Source organism: Arvicola amphibius, chromosome 3 (genome assembly GCF_903992535.2).
Source record: "Arvicola amphibius chromosome 3, mArvAmp1.2, whole genome shotgun sequence".
Lineage (NCBI taxonomy): Eukaryota > Metazoa > Chordata > Mammalia > Rodentia > Cricetidae > Arvicola > Arvicola amphibius.
In genome coordinates, this window is record NC_052049.1 from 128,053,781 (window position 1) to 128,074,321 (window position 20,541).

At 49.1% G+C, this 20,541-nt stretch overlaps 1 protein-coding gene across 2 annotated transcripts; it reads left to right on the forward strand.

Moving 5' to 3' along the window:
- The first annotated feature begins 9,459 nt into the window (after nucleotides 1–9,459).
- Nucleotides 9,460–18,318, forward strand: Gramd2a (GRAM domain containing 2A). Of its 2 annotated transcripts, none has more exons than XM_038324262.1 (10): nucleotides 9,460–9,566; nucleotides 10,805–10,862; nucleotides 11,184–11,259; nucleotides 11,784–11,887; nucleotides 12,553–12,651; nucleotides 12,906–12,977; nucleotides 13,618–13,680; nucleotides 15,273–15,417; nucleotides 15,659–15,755; nucleotides 18,210–18,318. In XM_038324262.1, exons 1-10 carry the CDS (start codon nucleotides 9,484–9,486, stop codon nucleotides 18,316–18,318), a joined length of 906 nt encoding a protein of 301 aa, XP_038180190.1. In that variant the 5' UTR covers nucleotides 9,460–9,483. The 2 variants fall into 2 exon arrangements, with proteins under 2 accessions (XP_038180190.1, XP_038180189.1); XM_038324261.1 differs by having other exon boundaries at nucleotides 9,484–9,566; nucleotides 13,618–13,717; nucleotides 15,277–15,417.
- The last annotated feature ends 2,223 nt before the right edge of the window (nucleotides 18,319–20,541 follow it).

Here is a 20,541-nt window from a genome sequence, read left to right on the forward strand (position 1 = left end):
GGTTCAGGCTCTCCATGGTCCCACTCTTACAGGGAGAGCAGTCCGCCATCAGATGTCAGGGTTCAGGCTCTCCATGGTCCCACTCTTACAGGGAGAGCAGTCCGCCATCAGACGTCAAGGTTCAGGCTCTCCATGGTCCCACTCTTACAGGGGCAGCATGTTGTAACGAGGTCACTTGTTTGTCCTGGCTGCTCAGCCCCGAAATAATCACAGAGAAACTGTATTAATTAAATCACTGCTTGGCTATTAGTTCTAGCTTCTTATCAGCTAGCTCTTACATTTTAATTTAACCCCTTTCTAGTAATCTGTGTATCACCACATGGCCGTGGCTTACCCATCTGGCTCCGGCAGGGCTCCATGGCTTCTCTCTGACTCGGCCTTCTTCCTCACAGCAGTTTACTTTCAGTTTAGTTTTCCCTGCCTACCTGAGTTCCACCTATCAACAGGACAAGGCAGTTTCACAGTGTACAGAGGGGACTCCCACGTCAGGCAGCAGTCGGCCATCAGACTGCAGGGTTCAGGCTCTCTGTGGTCCCACTCTTACAGGGACAGCAGTCTGCCCTCAGATGTCAGGGTTTGGATTCTCCTTGGGATGGTGGGGGTGAAACTACAAGGAGCAAGAAGGAGTTCTGGGGGCTGGTTTCCCCCGTGTGCTTTTGAAATGTTTTGAACTGCTTTATATGGTGATGCACGCCTTTAATCCCAGCACTTGGGAGGCAGAGGCAGGTGGATCTCCGAGTTTAAGTTCAAAGGTCAGCCTGATTTACTTAGCGAGTTCCAGGATAGCCAGGACTACGTGGAGAGATCTTGTCTTAACAACAACAATGAAAACAAAACAAAAAACAAAAGGAAAGAAAGAGAAAGGAAAGAAAGAAAAAATAAACGAAAAGGAAAGGGAGGTTTTGGACTGTACACTTCCTAGCATACGGTCCCTTTGCTATGTGTAAATTATGCTTCATAGCAGCCTAAAAATAGCCGAATAAGTACAACTCTTAGAGACTCTGATGTAACTGCTCTTAAACAGGACTTAGGCATTTTCTTCTCTTTTTTTTCCTCCCCCAAGACCAGGTTTCTCTGTAGCTTTGGAGACTGTCCTGGAACTAGCTCTTGTAGACCAGGCTGGCCTCGAACTCACAGAGAGCCACCTGCCTCTGCCTCCCTAGTGCTGGAATTAAAGATGTGTGCCACCACTGCTTGGCTTTTTTATTTAAAGGTTTATTTATTTATTGTGTACACAGTGTTCAGCCTCCTTGTATGCCTGCAGGCCAGAAGAGGGCACAAGATCTCATTACAGATGGTTGTGAGCCACCATGTGGTTGCTGGGAATTGAACTCAGGACCTCTGGAAGAGCAGCCAGTGCTCTTAACCTCTGAGACATCTCTCCAGCCCCTGCTCGGCTTTTTTTGTTTTGTTTTGTTTTTATGTGTGTCTGTGTCGTGCGTATGACGTGTGTACATGTTGTGTGAGTCTGTACACGCATGTGGGAGTCAGAAGACAGCTTCAGAGTCACGCTGTTCTTCACCCTCTTTGAAACAGGTTCTTTGTTGTGGTTTATCGTTAACTGGTTCTCAAACATCAGAGGATTCTCCTGTCTCAGCCTCTCAGAGTACTGGAGTTACCATGAACTTTGTTTGGGCCCTGAGGACTCTAACTCAGATCCCCATTACTCCCTGGGATATCTCCGCAGGCATTTTTATAAATTATTTTTATTTTTTTTTGACAAGGTTTTCTGTTTAGCCCTGGCTGTCCCAGAACTCAACTCTGTAGACCAGACTGGCCTTGAATTCAGTGCTGGGATTAAAGGCATTTGTCATCACCACTGACCTTTCTGGGCATTTTTATTTTTTTGAGATATAGCATAGGCTAGCCTTAAATTCACTCTATATTGTAGGGTGGCCTTGAACTCACCACCCTCCTGCCTTAGCCTCCCAAGTGCAGGAATTATGGACCTGTACAACCACAGCATTGTTTGTTTTCCTCTAAAGTCCTGCTGGTGACTCTAATGTGAGTCCAATTAGTAGACCCACAATAGTGCTAACAGGAGGTGGGGTGGGAGACCTGGGGGATTTGAAACTACCCTCAGGGCAGGACCCCAAGCCCAGGATGCTGAGCCTTGGCTTCTGAAGTTCTATCCAGGCTGGAGGTCTACCCAGTTTCTTATCCCTTGTGGCTGCTTCCATGACTTTTGGATTTGTCCTGTCAGGGGCCTGCATGGTGATGTGGCCTTTTGTCTGAGGAGAACAGCGTTGTTGGCATCTCTCTCCTTGGAGACCACAGAGTCTCAGTGTCTTGGCTGACTACAGAGGAGGCATTGGCGCTCAGCCTGGCTTTGAGAAGAGTTGGCAGGACCCACAGGGAGCTCTAGTATCTCAAAAGTCCACAAGAAATCAACCTGGGAGAGTGTGGTCCTTTCCTAGGGAGAAGTCACCCAAGGGACACTCCGCGGGGAGTCATGAGGAAAGCCCCGCCTGTGATCACAGGGGCCCTGCTGGTTCAGGGGAGCAGGGCTAGCTGAGATTTCAGCTTTGTCATCAGCCACAGGCATTGCTACTGTCAGAGGCTCAGAAGAGACCTGGAGGGAGCTCTGCTCTGAGGTTAGGAAGGACTAGGGCAGGAAAGGTCCTGGAAAACTTGAGGGAGCATTGGCTGGATACAGACACAAGGAGGAGTGCAGTCTGGTACCCTGAAGGCTGTAGGATTCGCCTGTGGTTTTTTTTTTAAATATTTATTTATTTATTATGTATACAATATTCTCTCTGCATGTATGCCTGAAGGCCAGAAGAGGGCACCAGACCTCGTTACAGATGGTTGTGAGCCACCATGTGGTTGCTGGGAATTGAACTCAGGACCTTTGGAAGAGCAGGCAATGCTCTTAACCTCTGAGCCATCTCTCCAGCCCCTCGCCTGTGTTTTTAACCCAATAGATAGATATCCCATGTTGTCTTGTGATGGTCCTCCTCTCTCTCCTCTTCTCCTCCTCCCCTCCTCTTCCTTGTCTGTCTCCTTTTTCTCTCCTCCTTAGTCCCTCTCCTCCTCTCCTTTTTGCTTTTTTTTTTTTTTTTTTTTTTTTTTTGAGACAATAATCTCATGTCCTTGACTGGCCTGGAATGTACAGGTAGCCAAGGATGGCTTTGAACCCTGGTCCAGGTGCCTCCACTTCCCAAGTGCTGGGATTATAGGCATGCACACTGCATCTGCCTGTCTTGTTCTCTTTATGCTTCTCTGTGCCTTCTGTGTCCCTTGATCAGCCAAGCGCGGTAGATTGAGTGACTCCTGGTGCTAGGCCAGGACTGTCCGCCTCCCCTTCAGACCAGGGCTCCCAGAAGGAAGACTCTAACCACGGGTGACCTCGCCAGCTCCCGTCCATCCCTTCTCTGTGCGTGTGTCTGTGCGTGTGTGCGTGTGTGTGCGTGTGTGTGTGTGAAGAAGCATGCTTTCCCCCCTCTTCTCTTCCTGTGTGTGTGTGCGTGTATGCGTGTGCGTGCGTGTGTGTGTGTGTGTGTGAAGAAGCATTCATATTCTCTGTCTCGCTCCCTCTTCACTGCCTCCCTTCAGAAAACACTGAGTGTTGATGTGTGCTAGGATGCAGACGTACTGGGGTTGGAGCTCAGAGTCAGCTGAGGAAGGAAGAAATAGAAACAGAACAGCAAATAAGGGGTGAGGAATATAGAGGGAGAGAGGGAGCCAGTCAGGGAAATGGGAATGCATTTGAACTGCTGGCACCTACACAGGGGGAGGTATTTGAACTGGTGGTTCAGAGAAGACCCAGACCTCCCCAGGTAGATAAGCAGGGAAGGTGTTCCGCTGTGAGGGGCTGCTGTGGTGAAGAAAGTGGGGTGCTCAGCTGAGCTGTATGGGGTAAGTAGCAAGCTGTGAAGGTAGAAAGAGGAGCAGGGCTGGACATGGCGGCGGACTTTAATTCCAGCACTGGGGAGGCAGAAGCAGGTGGGTTTCTATGAGATGCTGCTCGCTCTTCATAGTGTGTGAGTTCCAGGCCAGCCACAGCTCCACAGTGAGACCCTGTCAGGAAGATTAGGAGTGACAGGCACAGGTTGGGGACCTCAGGGCATTCCTCAGAGACAGGCAGGGGCAGAGCTGGTTGCAGCTGACTGTGGATGTAGGAGAGACACTGTGTGTGAGGCGACGCTGGGGCAGGCGTAGCTAGGGAGAGGTTGCCAGGATCCAAGAAAAAAAAAGACACCAGGCAAGGTCCAGGCTTGCGTGCTGTAGCAACAGTGGAGAAACAGATATTTTGATTAATCAATCAGGTCAGGCTCTCAGGACTGTGTGGGGTGGAAGGAGATTGACTTGAAGATTCTCACTAGGGATAACGGGATGGAGAGTGGAGCCTTTCATGGATACTGGGTGCTTAGAGAGAAGCCGTCTTGGGATGGGAAACAGGTGGTTCTGAGCTCACTCTGATAGACTCCTCCAGAGGACAGAGCTGAAGTTGGGGAGGCAGTCGGTTGCCCAGGTGGGAGATTTGGGAGTATCTGTCAACTCATGGGGCCCCTCTGTGATGTCTATGGGAGGCAGCGAGACTTGCATCCCTGGTTCCAACTCATTTGCCTCTCTCTCCTTTTCTATATTACCCTTTCTTGACATCTCCCTTTGCTGCTGCCCAGCTCACCCTGCTGCCCTAGGGCAGACCCCAGCCCAGGAGCAGTGATAACTTCAGTGACCTTCCTGGAAGAAGATGGAGTGGACGGGAATTCTGCACAGGCCAGTGGGGCTCCAGGCTTCTGCTGGAGCCTCTCGTAGGCTTAGACCCGGCTCAGCTCAGAAGAGGATCCTCCCTTCACTGTGGAAAGATGTTGCCATTTCCCTGATCCATCCTTTGCATGGGAGTAGTTATTGTGGCTTATACAGATCTGGGGCCGGAGAGATGCTCAGTGGTTAAGAGCATGTGTTGCTCTTGCAGAGGACCTGGGTTTGGTACCCAGCACTCACATCAGGCAGCTCACATCCACCTATAACTCCAGATCCAGGGCATCAGCGTCTCTGACTGCTTAGTGCTCTGCACTGTATAGGCAGACACATATACACACAAAATAAAAATGTATTTTTAAACTCTAAGAAAAAATTTTTTTTTCAGATTTCAGTATCCTAGCCCCTGATGGTAGCTCCACTGTTTGAACATAGGGATGGGTTGGAGCTCAGGGTTGTAGGTATGATTTATTTTATTTTATTTTTTTAAGGATTTGCTTATTATGTATACAGTGTTGTGCCTGCACACCAGAAGAGGGCACCAGATCTCATTACAGATGGTTGTGAGCCACCATGCGGTTGCTGGGAATTGAACTCATGACCTCTGGAAGAAAAGCCAGTGCTCTTAACTCCAGAGCCATCTCTCCAGCCTTGTGGGTATGATTTACGACCTTTGGGTTATGAGAAATTGCTTTCAGGAAAAATCGATGGCAGGAGGATGGACATCAGCTGCCTACAGAGTCAGGTAGAAGGCTGAGCTCCCTGCTCTTAAAGGTTCCCCATGGCCCTCTGGGTCAAAGTCCAAGTAGTTATCAGGTGCCCCATGGCCTGGCAGGCTCTAATGTGAGTACTAGAAAACCACCCAGCCTGAAGTCTTCATATGGTACTGTTGCTACTATTCCTCTCTCTCTCTCTCTCTCTCTCTCTCTCTCTCTCTCTCTCTCTCTCTCTCTCTCTCTCTCTCTCTCTCTCTGTCTGTCTCTCACACACACATTCATCTATCTATCTATCTATCTATCTATCTATCTATCTATCTATCTATCCATTTTTTTCAAGACAGGATTTCTCTGAGTAGCAGCCCTGGCAGTCCTGGAACTCACTTTGTAGACCAGGCTGGCCTCAAACTCAGAGATCCGCCTGCCTCTGCTTCCTGAGTGCCTGCTATTCCTTTTTAATATTTATTACATTGTTGATTTGTGTGTGCGCGCGCATGTATGTGTATGATGTGGGGGATATGCGTGTGCTGCTGCATGAGTATGAGGTCAGAGGAAAATTTCGTCCGAATCAATGCTCTTTCCATCACGTGACTCCCAGGGATTAGACTCAGGTCCTTAAGTTTAGTGGCAATCTCCTTAATCTGCTGAGCCATCTCATCAGCTCTTTTTTGTTTTTTTGAGACAGAGTCTTGATATGTAAGCTCTGGTTAGCTTAAAAGTTGCTATGGTAGACCAGGGTAGCCTCAAGCATGGGATTCCTTGCTTCTGCCTCCCAAGTGCTAGGATCACAGGTATGTGCTACAATGCCCAGCTCCATTGCCTGCCTGCTTTCCTTCCTTCTTTCTTTTATCTTTAATTTTTTCTTATTTATTTACATGTGTATGTGCATGTGTGTGGGCATATGTGTGCCTTGGCACATATGTGGAAGTCAGAGGACAACTTTGGAGAGTTTATTCTTTCCTTCCAGTATGTGCATCCAGGGATTGAACTCAGATTGTTGGGCTTGACAGCGGGTACCTTTATTCCCTGAGCCATCTTTCTGGTCCACCTTTCTTACTAGACAGGTCCCAGGCCTTGAATTCTCTATGTAATCAACGATGACCTTGAACTTCTGCTCAAACCCCCCCACCAATTAAAGGACACATTTTTTTGCTATCAAATTAACAGATGAGAAAAGAAGATTTCAGAATAGGACTTGGGTGTGGTGAATGGACAGCTTTTCAGGTGCTGGTCACTGGGTTAGTTGGCATAGCATATGCAAAACAGTTTGAAGGTGGCTCTAAAGAGCTCGAGAAAAGTTGATTTTCAGGCCTCTAGTTTTTCTTTTTAGAATCTCTCTCACATTGAGTGTGGTGGTGCACACCTTGAATCCAGTACTTGGGATGCAGAAGCAGGTAGATTTCTGTGAGTTTGAGGCCAGCCTGCTCTACAAAATGAGTTCCAGGACTGTCAGGGCTATTATACAGAGAAATCTTGAAAAACAAACAAAAAAAGAAAACCAAAAAAAAAAAAAAAAAGTACTCTATCTCAGGAGTAAATGGTAACTTGGGAGAATTTCTGTGGAACAACAAAAGTCACAGAAAAGATCATATGCTCTGCAATACATTTATGTAAAACATTCATTTACACTTAAGGTTAAGAAAATGGGTAAAAGACTTGCATAGAATTTTTCTTTTCTCCCCCTCTTCTTCCTTCTCTTCTTTGAAACAGTTTCACATTATGGAGTCTAGGCTGACCTCCTGCTCCATGCTAGACAAGCACACTATCAACTGAACCACATCCTCAGCTCTTTTCGGGAATTGTTTTTTGGTGTGTGTGTGTGTGTGTGTGTGTGTGTGTGTGTGTGTGTGTGTGTGTGTTGAGACAGGGTTTCTCTGTAGCACTGCCTGTCCTGGAACTGCAGACCGGGCTGACCTCAAACTCATATAGATCTGCTTACCTTTGCCTCTCTGAGTGCTGGGATTAAAGGTGTACACCACCACCTCCCAGCAAGTTTTAGGGAATTTTTTAATGGATGATTTCAATCATTTATAAATGCTTTATACTTACCACATTCTTTATTTTATTTTTTTTAATTAATTTATTATGTATACAGTGTTCTGTCTGTCTGTATGCCTGCAGGCCAGAAGAGGGTACCAGACCTCATTACAGATGGTTGTGAGCCACCATGTGGTTGCTGGGAATTGAACTCAGGACCTCTGGAAGAGCAGGCAATGTTCTTAACCTCTGAACCATCTCTCCAGCCCCCTATTTTATTTTTTTAAAGATTATTTATTTATTATGTACACAATATTCTGCATGCATGGGTACCTGCACCCCAGAAGAGGGCACCAGATTTTATTATAGATGGTTGTGAGCCACCATGTGGTTGCTGGGAATTGAACTCAGGACCTCTGGAGGAAAAGTCAGTGCTCTTAACTGCTGAGTCATCTTTCCAGCCCCACTTACCACATTCTTTACAGCAAACATTAAAAGGTTAAGAGAAAAGCCTTCTGCGAAGTGGGAAGTGATAAAGTCAAACATACCCAGAAACTAACCTGAGGAACCAGAGGATCAAATCGCTAGAATAGTCTGTCACTTCGCTCAGTAAATACAATCATGTCATTTAGCCACAAAGAAACATTCTGAGAAATGTGTCATTAGTAGATCTTGCTGTTATGCAAACATGGAGTGTGCTTACAGGAATCAAGACATCGCTGGGTGGTGTATCTTAGGGAGCTATGTTACGGATGCGTTGCTCATCATGGGCTGAAACAGCATGCAGTGTATAACTGTGTGTGGTGATATACATGTCAAACTTATGAGGTCGAGGAGATAGGTCACCAGGTCACACGGGACTAGGCCAATGTTATGAGTGAGGTTGACAGATCTTCACAATGTGACACTGGACAGAGCCTGTCCCTTGTCAGGGTTAACTTTTTTACTGATCTGTATGATGTTGTGGTTGCGGGGTGTCAGCCTAGATAAACCCCAAGGGTCCTGGAGGACCTTGGGCCAAGTCTGTAATTCTGTCTCTTAAAGAAGACAAAGTATTTGTCTGCATGTGCCTGTGAGGGCACACGTGGGTATGGCAGTTGTACATGCCCATGGGTGCACACACGTGTGGAAGCTGTTCCTCTGGAGCTGACCGCCTTATTTATTATTTTTGTCTCACATTGGCCTGGAGCTTTCCCAGGAGATTTGGCTGACTGCCTAGTGAGCCCATCTCTGCCTCTCCAGGTCTTGGATTACAGTTTGTGCTGCCATGCCTGGTATCTTTACAAGGTTCTGAGGATCGAATTGGGGTCTTTATGTTTGCAAGGAAGCACTTTGCAGACTGAGCTCTCTCCCCAGCCTGAAAAAGGACATTTTTTGAAATAGTTTGGCTGTCATGGCTGAGGTACTCCCACTGTCTGAAGGTGACTTAAGTCACTACTTCCTAGTCTGGGGCAGGCCCACTCCTTCCTCGCAGCCGCTCTCACTTGTAGGCTGATTGGAATCTACCTTCCACATCTCTAACGGCATTTGATAAACGACCCTGCACATTGCAGCCTTTCCCAGAAACTGATAGTTTACAGTAGCTGCCAGGGCACCTTTTGAAACTTCCACTTTCAACATGAACATGTCTGTGTCCGTCCTCCAGGGTGGGGCTGGAGGCTCAACTCTTCCTGGACTAGCAAGCAGTTGCCTAGAAGTTAAAACAGGGTAGACAGACCGATCTTTTGTTCTGGGCCAGGTGTTAACTGAACTTTAGGTTTCCTGGCAAGACGCTGTGGAAGACACCTCCCCGTAGACAAAATGCAAATGAAGGTGACATAGTATGGCCTATCAAATGGGCAGAAGTGAGGACAGTGCTTGGAAATGGGAAAATGAGCTCCCTCTCCGAAGGCTGGCCACTGGGTTAATGGGCACAGCCTTTGGAAGTGACTCCAAATTATGACATCGTCAACTTTACCTTGTACATCAAGCAAGGGCAGGGGACAGACCGGCTGCTCCGGATGGACAGAGTGAGGCCGATAGGAAAAGACGCCCCCTAGTCTTCCTTTCTAACGTGGGCACATTTCCCTCTAGCAACCAACAAATGCATGGGAAGACAGCGTCTCTGAAGAGCTCTGCGCCCTGCACAGAGAAACCAGAAAAGGTCCAGGAGCCTCCAGGGGACAGGTGAGGCCCCTTTCCTATCAGACAGAAGTCCAGACTAAGAAGGGTGGGGACTGTCAGGAGGTGACCTGCTAGTGGCTGGACATTAAGGGACTGGAAAGATCCCTTTGCCAATAAATCACTTGTCTTTCCAAGCATGAGGACCTGAGTTCAATCCCCAGTGCTCATGTGAGAGAAAAAGGCTGATCGTGGCGATGTGTTTTTATAATTCTGGTGCCAGGGAGGTAGAGACAGGAGACTCTCCGTGGACAGCCAGCCTAGCCTAACGGGAGGGCTCCAGACAGGTGAGAGACCCTGACTCAAAAGAGGTAGATGGCTTTCTTGAGGATTCCTCTCAAGGTTGTCCTCCGGCCTACACACACACACACACACACACACACACACACACACATACACACGCACGCACACACATACACACACACACGCACGCACACACATACACATACACACACACACGCACGCACACGTGCGCGCGCACACACACACAAAGACATATAAATATGAGAGGTGGGGAAATCGTAGGTCTGAGTCAGGCAGAACACCTTAGCACACCTTGTAGGCTGAGCATAGCCTGCTGAGGCCTCTTCCTCCCACCCTTCCAGCCTGACCCAGTGCATTGGGACCTTGCAGGGACCAGGCTTCTCAGGTTACCAGTCTCCTCCCTGCCCACCTGTCCTTGGGCCAACCTGGCCAGAGCACTGCTTTGTATTTCAGCACGTTCTTTCCTGCTCAGTAGCCTCAGTCAGTCAGTTGAATGTGCTGAGTGCCTCAATGAGGAGGTGCAGGCTGCCCCAGGAGGCTGCACGGAGGGCAGATCTGTCTGTATCATGGCCCTGGAGCTGTGAGTCTAACGCTTCTGGCTTGTACACCCTTAGACTGTGGTCCTGAACCCACATTGCTTGTGCCTCTGTCTACTCCTTGGCTAGAGAAATTGGGGTGTCTTTGCTGCTCAGGGCTGAGTAGCTCCTCAGCATTGTGGGAGACAGAGGCTCAGGCCAAGCATACCTTCATGGGTGTTGCATTCCAATCTGCTTAGGAAGGCGGCCTCGTGTGTGCCCTTCCCCAGAGATGAGCAGCGTGCTTGCAGTTCTTACCGTTTTCATGTGTTTCTTAAAGAAGGGCCTTGGTCGCCAATCTCTGCTCCAATCTTCTGGCTCAAAGCCAGGGCAGAACTGGCACTGAGGATACATGGGCCAGACTCAAGGGTTCCTTGTCCCTGGAATGGAATGTCTCCTTTGCAGCCTACACTGGTCAGAAGGCTCGAAGGGTGAAGAGATAAAGAAGTATGGCCGGGAAGGGGTAAGTGTGTGGAGGCCACCTTTGTCTGCTCTCTGAGGGAGGTGTGCTGGGATGCCCGGATTCACTATTGGCCTCTTGGCCACCAGGCCTGTTAGCAGAAGCCCAGGAGTCCTGAGTGAGCTCCTTACCTTGATGGGGATGGTGTGTCCCCTCTAGTCACTGCTCCCTGTGCTCCCTGTAAGAACTCAACGTTACCAGGAGATAAGCTAGACTTGGAACTCAGCCCTTCACACCCTTGCTGTTTACCAAGGGGTAGACAGCATTATCTCTCCTGAGGTGGTCTGACCGCTAGCCTCTCAGAGCCGGGTCTTATGTTTGCAGACACCACTGAGCAAATACAACCAGCAGTACCACAAGCTGTTTAATGACATCCCCTTGGAGGAGATGGTTCTCAAAGGTGAGCACGGCTGGTGGATACCCAGGCCTTTCTTGGGAGCCTTTGTGCTTAATTTACATGTGGGAACGATTTAGATGGGGCTGGTCCTTCTTCAAAAGCCTGAGGAGACTGTGGTTTGGGATGTGCGGGTGAGTGCTGCAGGTTTGTGGGAGGAAAGCTCTTTCCGTTCTGCTCTCACTGCGGACAGACCCCTCACTGAGCACGTAGGGACATTTGTACAAGCTAGATCCTCTTCTCAGGGCAGGGTAAAGCCTCTTCCTGAGGTAACAGGAATCTGGGGCTAGAGACCTGGACAGGAAGTTGCTCAGACCTGTGGGTAATGGAGAAAGAGGAAACATCTAGCAGTCTAGTGGGGTGGAGTGGGACACTCAGGATTCTCAGAAGGACCCTTTGCGTGCTTGTGGGATAGACTGGGGATGGGGACAGGAGAGTCTGAGGACAGGTGAAAAAGTAAGAAGATCCAGACCTGGGCCTTCTCTGGGTTTTCCTTCCTCATGGCCATTCTTTCTCCTATGACTTCCCAGTGTGTTCCTGTGCCCTCCAGAGAGACCTCCTTCTCCATGGCCGGCTCTATATCTCTCCTAACTGGCTGTGCTTCCATGCCAGCCTCTTTGGCAAGGACATCAAGGTAGTCATGAGTGGTGAGGGTTGCTATGAACCAATAAGGCCCCTGCCCGGGACCAGGGAGGGACGGTCTCCTGCTGTATGGATGCCTCTAGCCATACCTGTTGTCCATGTCCTCAGCACATGGCGAAGCCTCTCACTGTCCGGATGAGCAGCATCAAGGTATCTCATCCCATGTTCAGGGAAGGAGTTCTCCTCCTAAAACACAGATGATCCTACATCTGCTGGCCTGAACGATGGACAGCTAAATTATACTGGCTTCAGGTATCTCAGAAATGATTTCAGGGTCAGAGTGTGGTGTCATTTTCAGGGAGAGTCACTGGTGTGATTAAGGGCCAGCTCAGGGGACTCAGTGAGTAGTCAAACAATTGTCTTTGGAGTCTTGGATAACAGGGATCATGCGCAGAGGAGAATCTGAAGCAGCGCGTGTTATCCAGGCTGGGGCACAGAGGTAGGGATAGTTGGAAGGGGACACTGAATGAGACTATGAAAGGCCTAGATGCCCCCTGCTACCACACACAAGCAAGGCTTCACCAGGGTGTGCATTCTTGGCTGTACCAGCTGTGTCTATCCTTTGCTCAAGTACAGAACACCAAGTGAGAAGGGCCTGAGAGAAGCATGCCTCCCTCTCTCTCTCTCTCTCTCTCTCTCTCTCTCTCTCTCTCTCAGGTGGTCATTCCTGTGGTATCTGTGCAATTGATCAAAAAACACAAGATGGCGCGACTCCTTCCCAATGGACTGGCCATCACCACCAACACCAGCCAGAAGGTCTGTGGGTCTCTGGGCCAACAACTTCTCCTGTCCTTCTCCCCACCATAGCTCTAGAGACTCATGGCCCCATGCCGGCCTGGTTACTCCCAGACTTGGACTTCTTACCCTGTAGCTGTTCCAGGTGGTGGTCTTGTTGGTTCTCACGGCCCCGTACACCTCTGGGCTTGGCCCTGATCTAAGGACATGGTCTGCTGGTACGGCAAGAAGCCCCATCTCACTCTAGAACTTTCTGTTTCCTTTTCATGCCCCAGTACATCTTTGTGTCTCTGCTCTCCCGGGACAGCGTATATGATGTGCTGAGGAGGGTCTGCACCCACCTACAGGTATGGAGCCCAGAAGCAAAGGTTGATCTAGGAGACTGCACCCAGGTCCCGGGAGAAGGCAATTAGGGGAGATTAACCTGTCTCTCTAGCACCAGGAATGGGAGCAGAGAGAGACTTACTGTCGGAGCTCAATACACCAGAGGCTGTATTTGAACTCTGCATCACTGGGTATATCTTTTGGTTTGTTTTGGTTTTGGTTTTTTGAGACAGGGTTTCTCTGTGTATCTCTGGCTGTCCTGGAACTAATTCTGTAGACCAGGCTGGCCTTGAACTCACAGAGATCCACCTGCCTCTATCTCCCTGAGTGCTGGGATTAAAGGTTTACACCACCACCACCTTGCATTGGCATATCTTTTGGGCAGTCTTGGTGTGTCCCCACCTATGCTTCCTAAGTGTAGAGATACAGGGGCATATGGCTGCTTCTCAGTGTACCCTCTGGCCAAGGTGAAGAAAGGGAAGCAGGGTGGGGGCAGGGACATGGAAAATGAGTTGCTTGGGATTTGCTCCCCTACAGTAGTACAAAACACCCCCAATTCCCCACTGTGCAGAAACTCTGACCTGGGCTTCACCCGACACAGGCAGCGTGTTTGTGGGGCTTCCCCGTGTTTGATCTAGCCTGTTTCTCCCCTTTCCTCCCCAGCCTTCCAGCAAGAAGAGTCTGAGTGTGAGGAAATGCCCCGAGGAAGCTGAGTGCGAGTCTCCGGTGAGAGCTGAGGCTGGGAGCCAGGGCCTGCGAGGGAGCGGGGCTCCAAAACCTTAGGGCCACCATGTAGAATTAGGGTATGGGTTCTGGAGCCGGTGGCCACACTGGTAAGGGCTCCTAGACTGCATGCCATGCGGAGCACACAGGGCCTCAGCAGATTTGCCGACTCTGACAGAAGTATGTCCCCCAAACACTGGCTGGGCTGAGTCCCAAACCAAATGGATGCAAAGCCAGTCATCCATCCTCTTTCTTTTCTCAGAGGAAGGAGGACTTTCAAAGCCACAGACATGTCCTTAGACAAGAACTCCAAAGTCAGGGGCTGGGGAGGTGGTTCTGTGGTTATGAACACTTTGTGGTTAAGAGTTGTTGCTGCTCTTGCAGAGGACATACAAGCAGGCAACACACATACACACACACAAATACAAGCAGGCAAATGACACACACACATACAAACAAGCAAAACACACACACAATACAACAGGCAAAACACAGGCAGACAAATACAAGCAGGCAAACACACACATACACATACACACACACAAATACAAGCAGGCAAATGACACACACATATACAAACAAGCAAAACACACACATAATACAACAGGCAAAACACAGACAGACAAATACAACCAGGCAAATGCACACACGCACACACACACACACACACACAAATACAAGCAGGCAAACACACACATACAAGCAGGCAAAACACACACACATACACACATACACACACACACACAAGCAAAATGTATACATTAAAAAAAAAAGAACCCCAAAGCTGTCCCTGACAACCCAGACTTCTGCTTTCCTTTGGGAGCTGAGGCCCTGCGTAGGGACAGTTGAGTTTTGAGGGCAGAGATGAAGTGTTGGTGACCTCAAAGTGTTTAGAGCTCCTCAGTAACTATGAAGCATTTAGTCCGGCATGCAGTATACAGAGGATCATGCCAGGGGTAGAAGTCATTGTTTCCTTTTGTATTGATTGGAACCATATTCACCTCTGCCAAGGCTTGTTCAGGGTTGGGATCTAGATTAAATAAGCCATAATTTGTACCATCTGAGGCAGTCTTGAACTCAGATCTGAGCACGTACTCGGGTTGTCTGACCGAAGATGACCACTGTGTGGTCTTCAGACATATTGTTTGGGGGGAAGGGTTTCATTTTCTTCAGTGTTTTAGCTACTGATAAGTTGCCCATGCTCATACAAGCAAACTCAAAAACTCAGTAGATCAAAAACAACAACAACCATAAAGCAATACAAGATGCTAAGACAAAAAGGACCAGCTGGGGCAAGAGAAAAAATGTTAAGAGAAGGTAACAAATGGTTATGGTGCATTGTATATGTATGAAATTATTTAAAATGACATAAAATTGAACCAAATGTCTTTTCAGTAGTAATATTGAATGGTATAATTACAGTTAATAATACTTAAAAGATGTTTTCTAACCAAAGGATGATATAGCCAGGGAGTTTCCAGAAGAGACATCCTGTTGCTGTAGTCCTCTCCTGCGTAGGCATCTGGAGAAAGTCTTGATAACACTGGAGTAGGCTCCTTAGGACCAAGGATGCTCATGGTCCGTCTTCTCCACAGGAAGTCCTTATTCCTGAGATGAAGTGGAGAAAAGTTTGCCCAGCCTCCTCTTCCCTGTCACTCCCAGACAACATCTCTTGTGTCTCTCGGATACCTACAGACTCCACAGATAGCTGCTTCCCCTCCAGAAAGCCTCCAGGGTCTGGTGAGTTCAGGATCTTGTCTGTGGCAACTGCTTGCTGAGTCTTAACCCTTTTCCTTACTTCTATGCAAAGAGCCCCGCATGGCCAGCCACGCTTCTGAGAGCTGTTTCTTTCTTTCTCCAAATCCATGTGGAAAATCCAAGAGCCCAAGCAGCTTCAGCACATGAAGGGAGGGGGAGCTGCCCCACTCTGGTTGGGACCCCAAGTGCCCCAGGAAGATGCCTAGCTGCTCTCCCATTGCAGAGGCCGTCTGTGAGGAAGATGTGTTGGAGGAAGAGCCCACCATGGACCAGGAATTGAGGCTGTGGGATTCTCGGCTTCTCAAAGTCATCTTTGTGATGTAGGTGTCTATACCAAGCGAGGTCTGTAACCCAGAGTGGCGGTCGTCGTGGTGATTATGGTTTAATGGGGGTTTTAGAGGGCTGACTGTTACCTAGACCCAAGGGGATGGTCCAGAGCAACTCTAAGCTCTGAAGGCGCCATGACCCATCCTCCCAGCTTTATGTCTGAGTCCCCATATTCAGACCTCAGGCAGCGCTATGGCAAGGGGCAGGGTAAACTGTTGAGAAGTGGAAAAGTTGCTGCCCGGGCTTGGGGAGCTATCAGATAACTGAGAGAAATACTAGTCAGAGAAACCTATTTTCTCCACTGCCTATCATCAGGACAATTTTCAGAACCCCTGGCTTGTCTGTATCCCTCTCTCTTTATTCTTTTTTTTTTAATAACATGTGTATATATACATGCATGTTCAAATGTATGTGATTGCATGTATATACCTGTGCCCATGAAGGCCAAAGGTTAACATTAACACTGTAAGTGTCTTTCCTGATTGCTTTCCAACTTCTATATGGAGGCAGGGTCTCTCACTTGAACTGACCTGGGGGAGAGGCTGTAGTCATTGCCCAGGTCATCACCTAGGGTTAGAGAGCGGCTGAAGGGGGGAGCCGCATCCGCAGAAGAGGGCATCCCCTGTTTATGAAAATCATGTGGTCAAAGCCTAGGAACTCCCAGAGTTGTGGAGGGCCTGGGTCCAGTACACCTCCAGACATTAGCCAGGCCTTACCTTCCGCTGAGTTGGTGGTGCGTGCAATCCAGTAGACAATTGGCAAAGGGCTTCTGCTTTGGAGAACAGAAGACCGTAACAGGAGTCAGGGTGAGTGGGGGAGGCAGATGAGGGGAAAGACCCACACTGATTTACTTTGCCGGCCAAAACCCCAGAGGTTTCAAGTTGAGACTGGTGGCTGTTAAGCCCTACTAAATTGGCAAGGGGCCACATGCTATGTGATATGGGTCTCAGAAAAGAAACTGATATGCAAGGGGCTGGGATGTGGGACCCCAAAACATCCTGCTGGTTTGGGCACCAAATGTTAGATGGGATCAGCGGAGGGAACATGGAAGTACAGGGTAAAAGATGGGCTCCTCCAGAAACAGAATTGTTCTTTAATCAGGACAGCTGAAGGGTGCAGCTTCTCTGTGGAAGTGAGACTGTGTCTGTGTGGCATGGGGGTCTTGGGGCTTAATAGGGTAGAAAAGGGGGAGCTTTGGGATGGAAGAGTCAGCAGGTCAGTTCCCCTGAAGTCTGGAAGTGGGAGATACCAGTGAGGTTAGCTGTGGAGCTCAGAAACTCCCACAGGTGTTCTCAGTCAAGGCAATGTTCCTGTCTGGAGCATCTCAACCCACCCAAGGCTTTTAGATAGTTAACCCTTCATCATCCACATCCTCTGTCTCTGCCGTCTAGGTTGATTTTCAGCCCCAGCCTCTGTAGGGGAACGGGCCAGCTTAGAGATTGACATCACCTTAATGGCCCCTGGAAGAGCTATAGGAAAAACCAAGGTGGCTAGTAAGAAAGAAAGAAGGATAATCATTTTGTCTGGTTTCCTCCGTGGCTCAGCTGAAGGGCATAGATAGAATTCTTGCTAACTGTAAGAACGTTTCTGCGATGATGAGTCTCAGGCCATCCCTGTGGCCTTTGAGAAGAATGATGGCAGGCCTATCTAATGCATCGGAACAAAGGGCTCTTTAAACCCTCCAGTCTGGAGAATAGGAGAGTGCTCCTGCTGTTTCTGGTGAGCCTCCACTAATGCCCTTTCTTCAGGAGAAAGGCTCAACTCCTAGGTGGCACTTGATGCACATGCCTGTAATCCCACGCTGTAACTTGGAGGCTAAGGTAGGAGGATCATGGATTTGAGTCTGGACTGCTTGGTAAGTTGCAGGCCTGCCTGGGCTATGTATTCAGACTGTCTTAAAACAAAACTAAACTAAACTAAAAAAGCATATGGAGGTGTAGCCCAGTTGTAGGGTGCTGCCCTAATAGGCACAAAGCCCTGGGTTTGATCCCCAGCACCATATAAATGAGGCATGACGGCATGTGCCTATAACCCTAGAACTGGGAGTAGAAACAGAAGGCTCAAGACTTCGAGGCCAGCCTGGGCTACATGTAATGTAACCCTATCTCAACAAAGCAAACCAGGGGCTGAAGAGCTGGCTCAGCAGTTAAACCTGTTTGCCTTCCTTACACAGTTCTGTTTCCTAATGCCCGTGTCGGACGCCTGCAACCACTTGTAACTCCAGTTCTAGATGAACTGATGCCGTCTTCTGGCCTCTGTGGATGTGCGTGCACGCGCACACACACACACACACACACACACACACACACAGAGAGACACACACAGAGAGAGACAGAGACAGAGACAGAGACAGAGAGAGAGAGAGACAGAGAGAGAGAGAGAGAGAGAGAGAGAGAGAGAGAGTATGAAGAACCAGAGTCACCCCCTCCCTGCTCCTGTTTCTCCAGGATCTGCTTCTTAGTGGTGTCCTCGTCCTATCTGGCGTTCCGCATCTCCCGGCTGGAACAGCAGTTATGTTCCTTGAACTGGGGCGGGCCACTCCCAGGGCACAGGTGAGGCCCTTTCTCTTCCTAATGCCTTTGGGATTGAGGGTAGAAGGTCAGGGCCAGGCTGCTACAGCCCTGATTGAACATGGCTCTGTTTTGAACTGGTTTGATAGCCCTAAGCCGGGTTGGGTATGTATGCAGGGTACCAGATCTCACTCTGGCCCACTCTCAAGGGGAGCAGGGTCTCTGGACCTTCCCTCTGATCTGAGCATCTTTCTTGTGTGCAGGTAACAGTTGCTCTGTCTTCATCCCCACACCTTGTCCAAGGATGCTCTGGGTGCTGTCTCTACCAACGAATTCCTGGGGTTTATACTGCAGTTGTGCTGAGAACGAGTATGAAGGACAATATTCTGGATCTTTCCTCCAGCCCCTTCCCCCAACACTTCTTCTCCCAGTGAGTGATCTGAAGTACCTGTTTACAGATTAACTGGCTTCTACAGTTTTTGGACTCAAACAAGATGTTAGATCTTTTGTTTTTTAATCAGTTGAGGAGTTCTGTACACTAAGCCTCAGCAACCACTTAAATGATAGAAAACATATTAACTTGTTTTTTTGAAAGCAGTGGTTCTGGCACACTGACAGAGCCCTGGGGGCCTCCTCCAGGGACAAAGGGCATGCTTTGATACCTGGATTGCTGCTTGTTGTCACATGACACACTCCAGTGAGTGTAGGGGGATGTGGGGGTTCGGGGAGTGACAGAGGCACAGCCAGCCTCTGTGAGCTCTGCTGCTTCCCTACACCCTGTGATCTCACGTGGGCCTCTCAGAATCTTTGCTCTGGAGCCCTCAGGACTTCTCTGCATGGAGCCAGGCACTTTCTCATCTGTGAGAAAGCTGGAATGTAGAACAGAGCTCACGGCAGGGGGTTAGCAAGACCAAACTTAGTGCTCTTAGCTGAGCTGGGGCTCTGGGCTGTCCTTGAACTTGGAAAGAGGCTTTCTGCAGGAGAGAATGGGGGTGGGGCTGAGATTGGAGATCCCAGAATCCCCATTCTGCAGCAGCCCTCTCTTTGGTATGACAGGTGGAACAGAGACTTTGGTATTTGGTACTAGGTCTGTTCCCAGTGGTCACAGACATTTCTAAGGTCCTGGACATAAGCAACGGAACAGTGAGGAATTTGAGGTTCAGCTGCTGGCCTACTTCCTTCATGGCCAACTGTACTTCCAGGGCAGCTTGGCTGGACGGTGGGATCTGACAGTGTTGAGCCATGTCTTGGCAGAGCTCACTTATGTTACCTATAGTCCTTAGGCCACCAGCCAGTCTGTAGGATCCAGTAATCATAAATAAGAGGTGTTGGGGGGTGGGGGGGACAGGTTCAGTGAGAGACCAGGTAAAATGATCTCTCTGAACCCCTTGGGAAGAAGATGGGAGGTAATGAGATGGGTGCCCTGATGTTTTGGTTTTTGTTTTTTTTTTTTTGCCATAGTCTTCCCCTGTCTACTTTTCTCTGAAAAGAACTCTGGTTCATCTCCTCAGGACTCTCATCTGCTAAGACAGTGCCTTAGACGGTTCTAGAAGGGCCTTAGGGAGGAAGCTGGAGGTTATCATGGGAAGGCACAGGTGGTGGGTGGGGTGGCACTAGGAATAGCCACTGTTTCCCCCTCTGATGCCGGGAGGTTAGCTGGGGGAAGAAACCCAGGTGGAAATCACTGCAGAGCTGTGATTGTCTCATTGAGGACAAACCCAGACAGGACTGGAGAAAGGACAGTAGGTGACAACTCCCTGAGCTCAGACTAGAGGTCTCTGCGTCATCCCCCTGTTGTAGGTTCTGGGACTGAACCTGTAGAGCCTAGCCTTGTATGTTGTTTGTACCAAATCTTTACATCTCAGGTGAGACCCAGTGTCCCCTTGGTTCTCCTCCTAGGGCCACCCTGTCAAATGCCCGTCCTTTAATGCCTATCCTCTTTGTTTTAACCACTCCCCATCATAATTTCCCATCGAATTTTCATGGAAACAATCCTCATTGCCCTAGGACTTTCCCTCCGTGGTCCCTGCCAGAAGATGGGAGAACAAATCCATTCTCTAAGCCTTGCTAGGTTGAGCCAGGGTTCATGAGAGGTGTGCCAAGTCACAGGTGGCTGTGCCAACATGCCGTGGAAAGCCTGGTCTCCAGCCAGACCAAGGCTCAGAAAGGGCAGGAGACAGGCTGTAGGGTAGCTGGCTTTGGAGGTAAACTTGGGGCCAGGGCCTTGAGTGATACAGGTGTGTCCATCCCTCTGGAGGGTCGTCTCTTT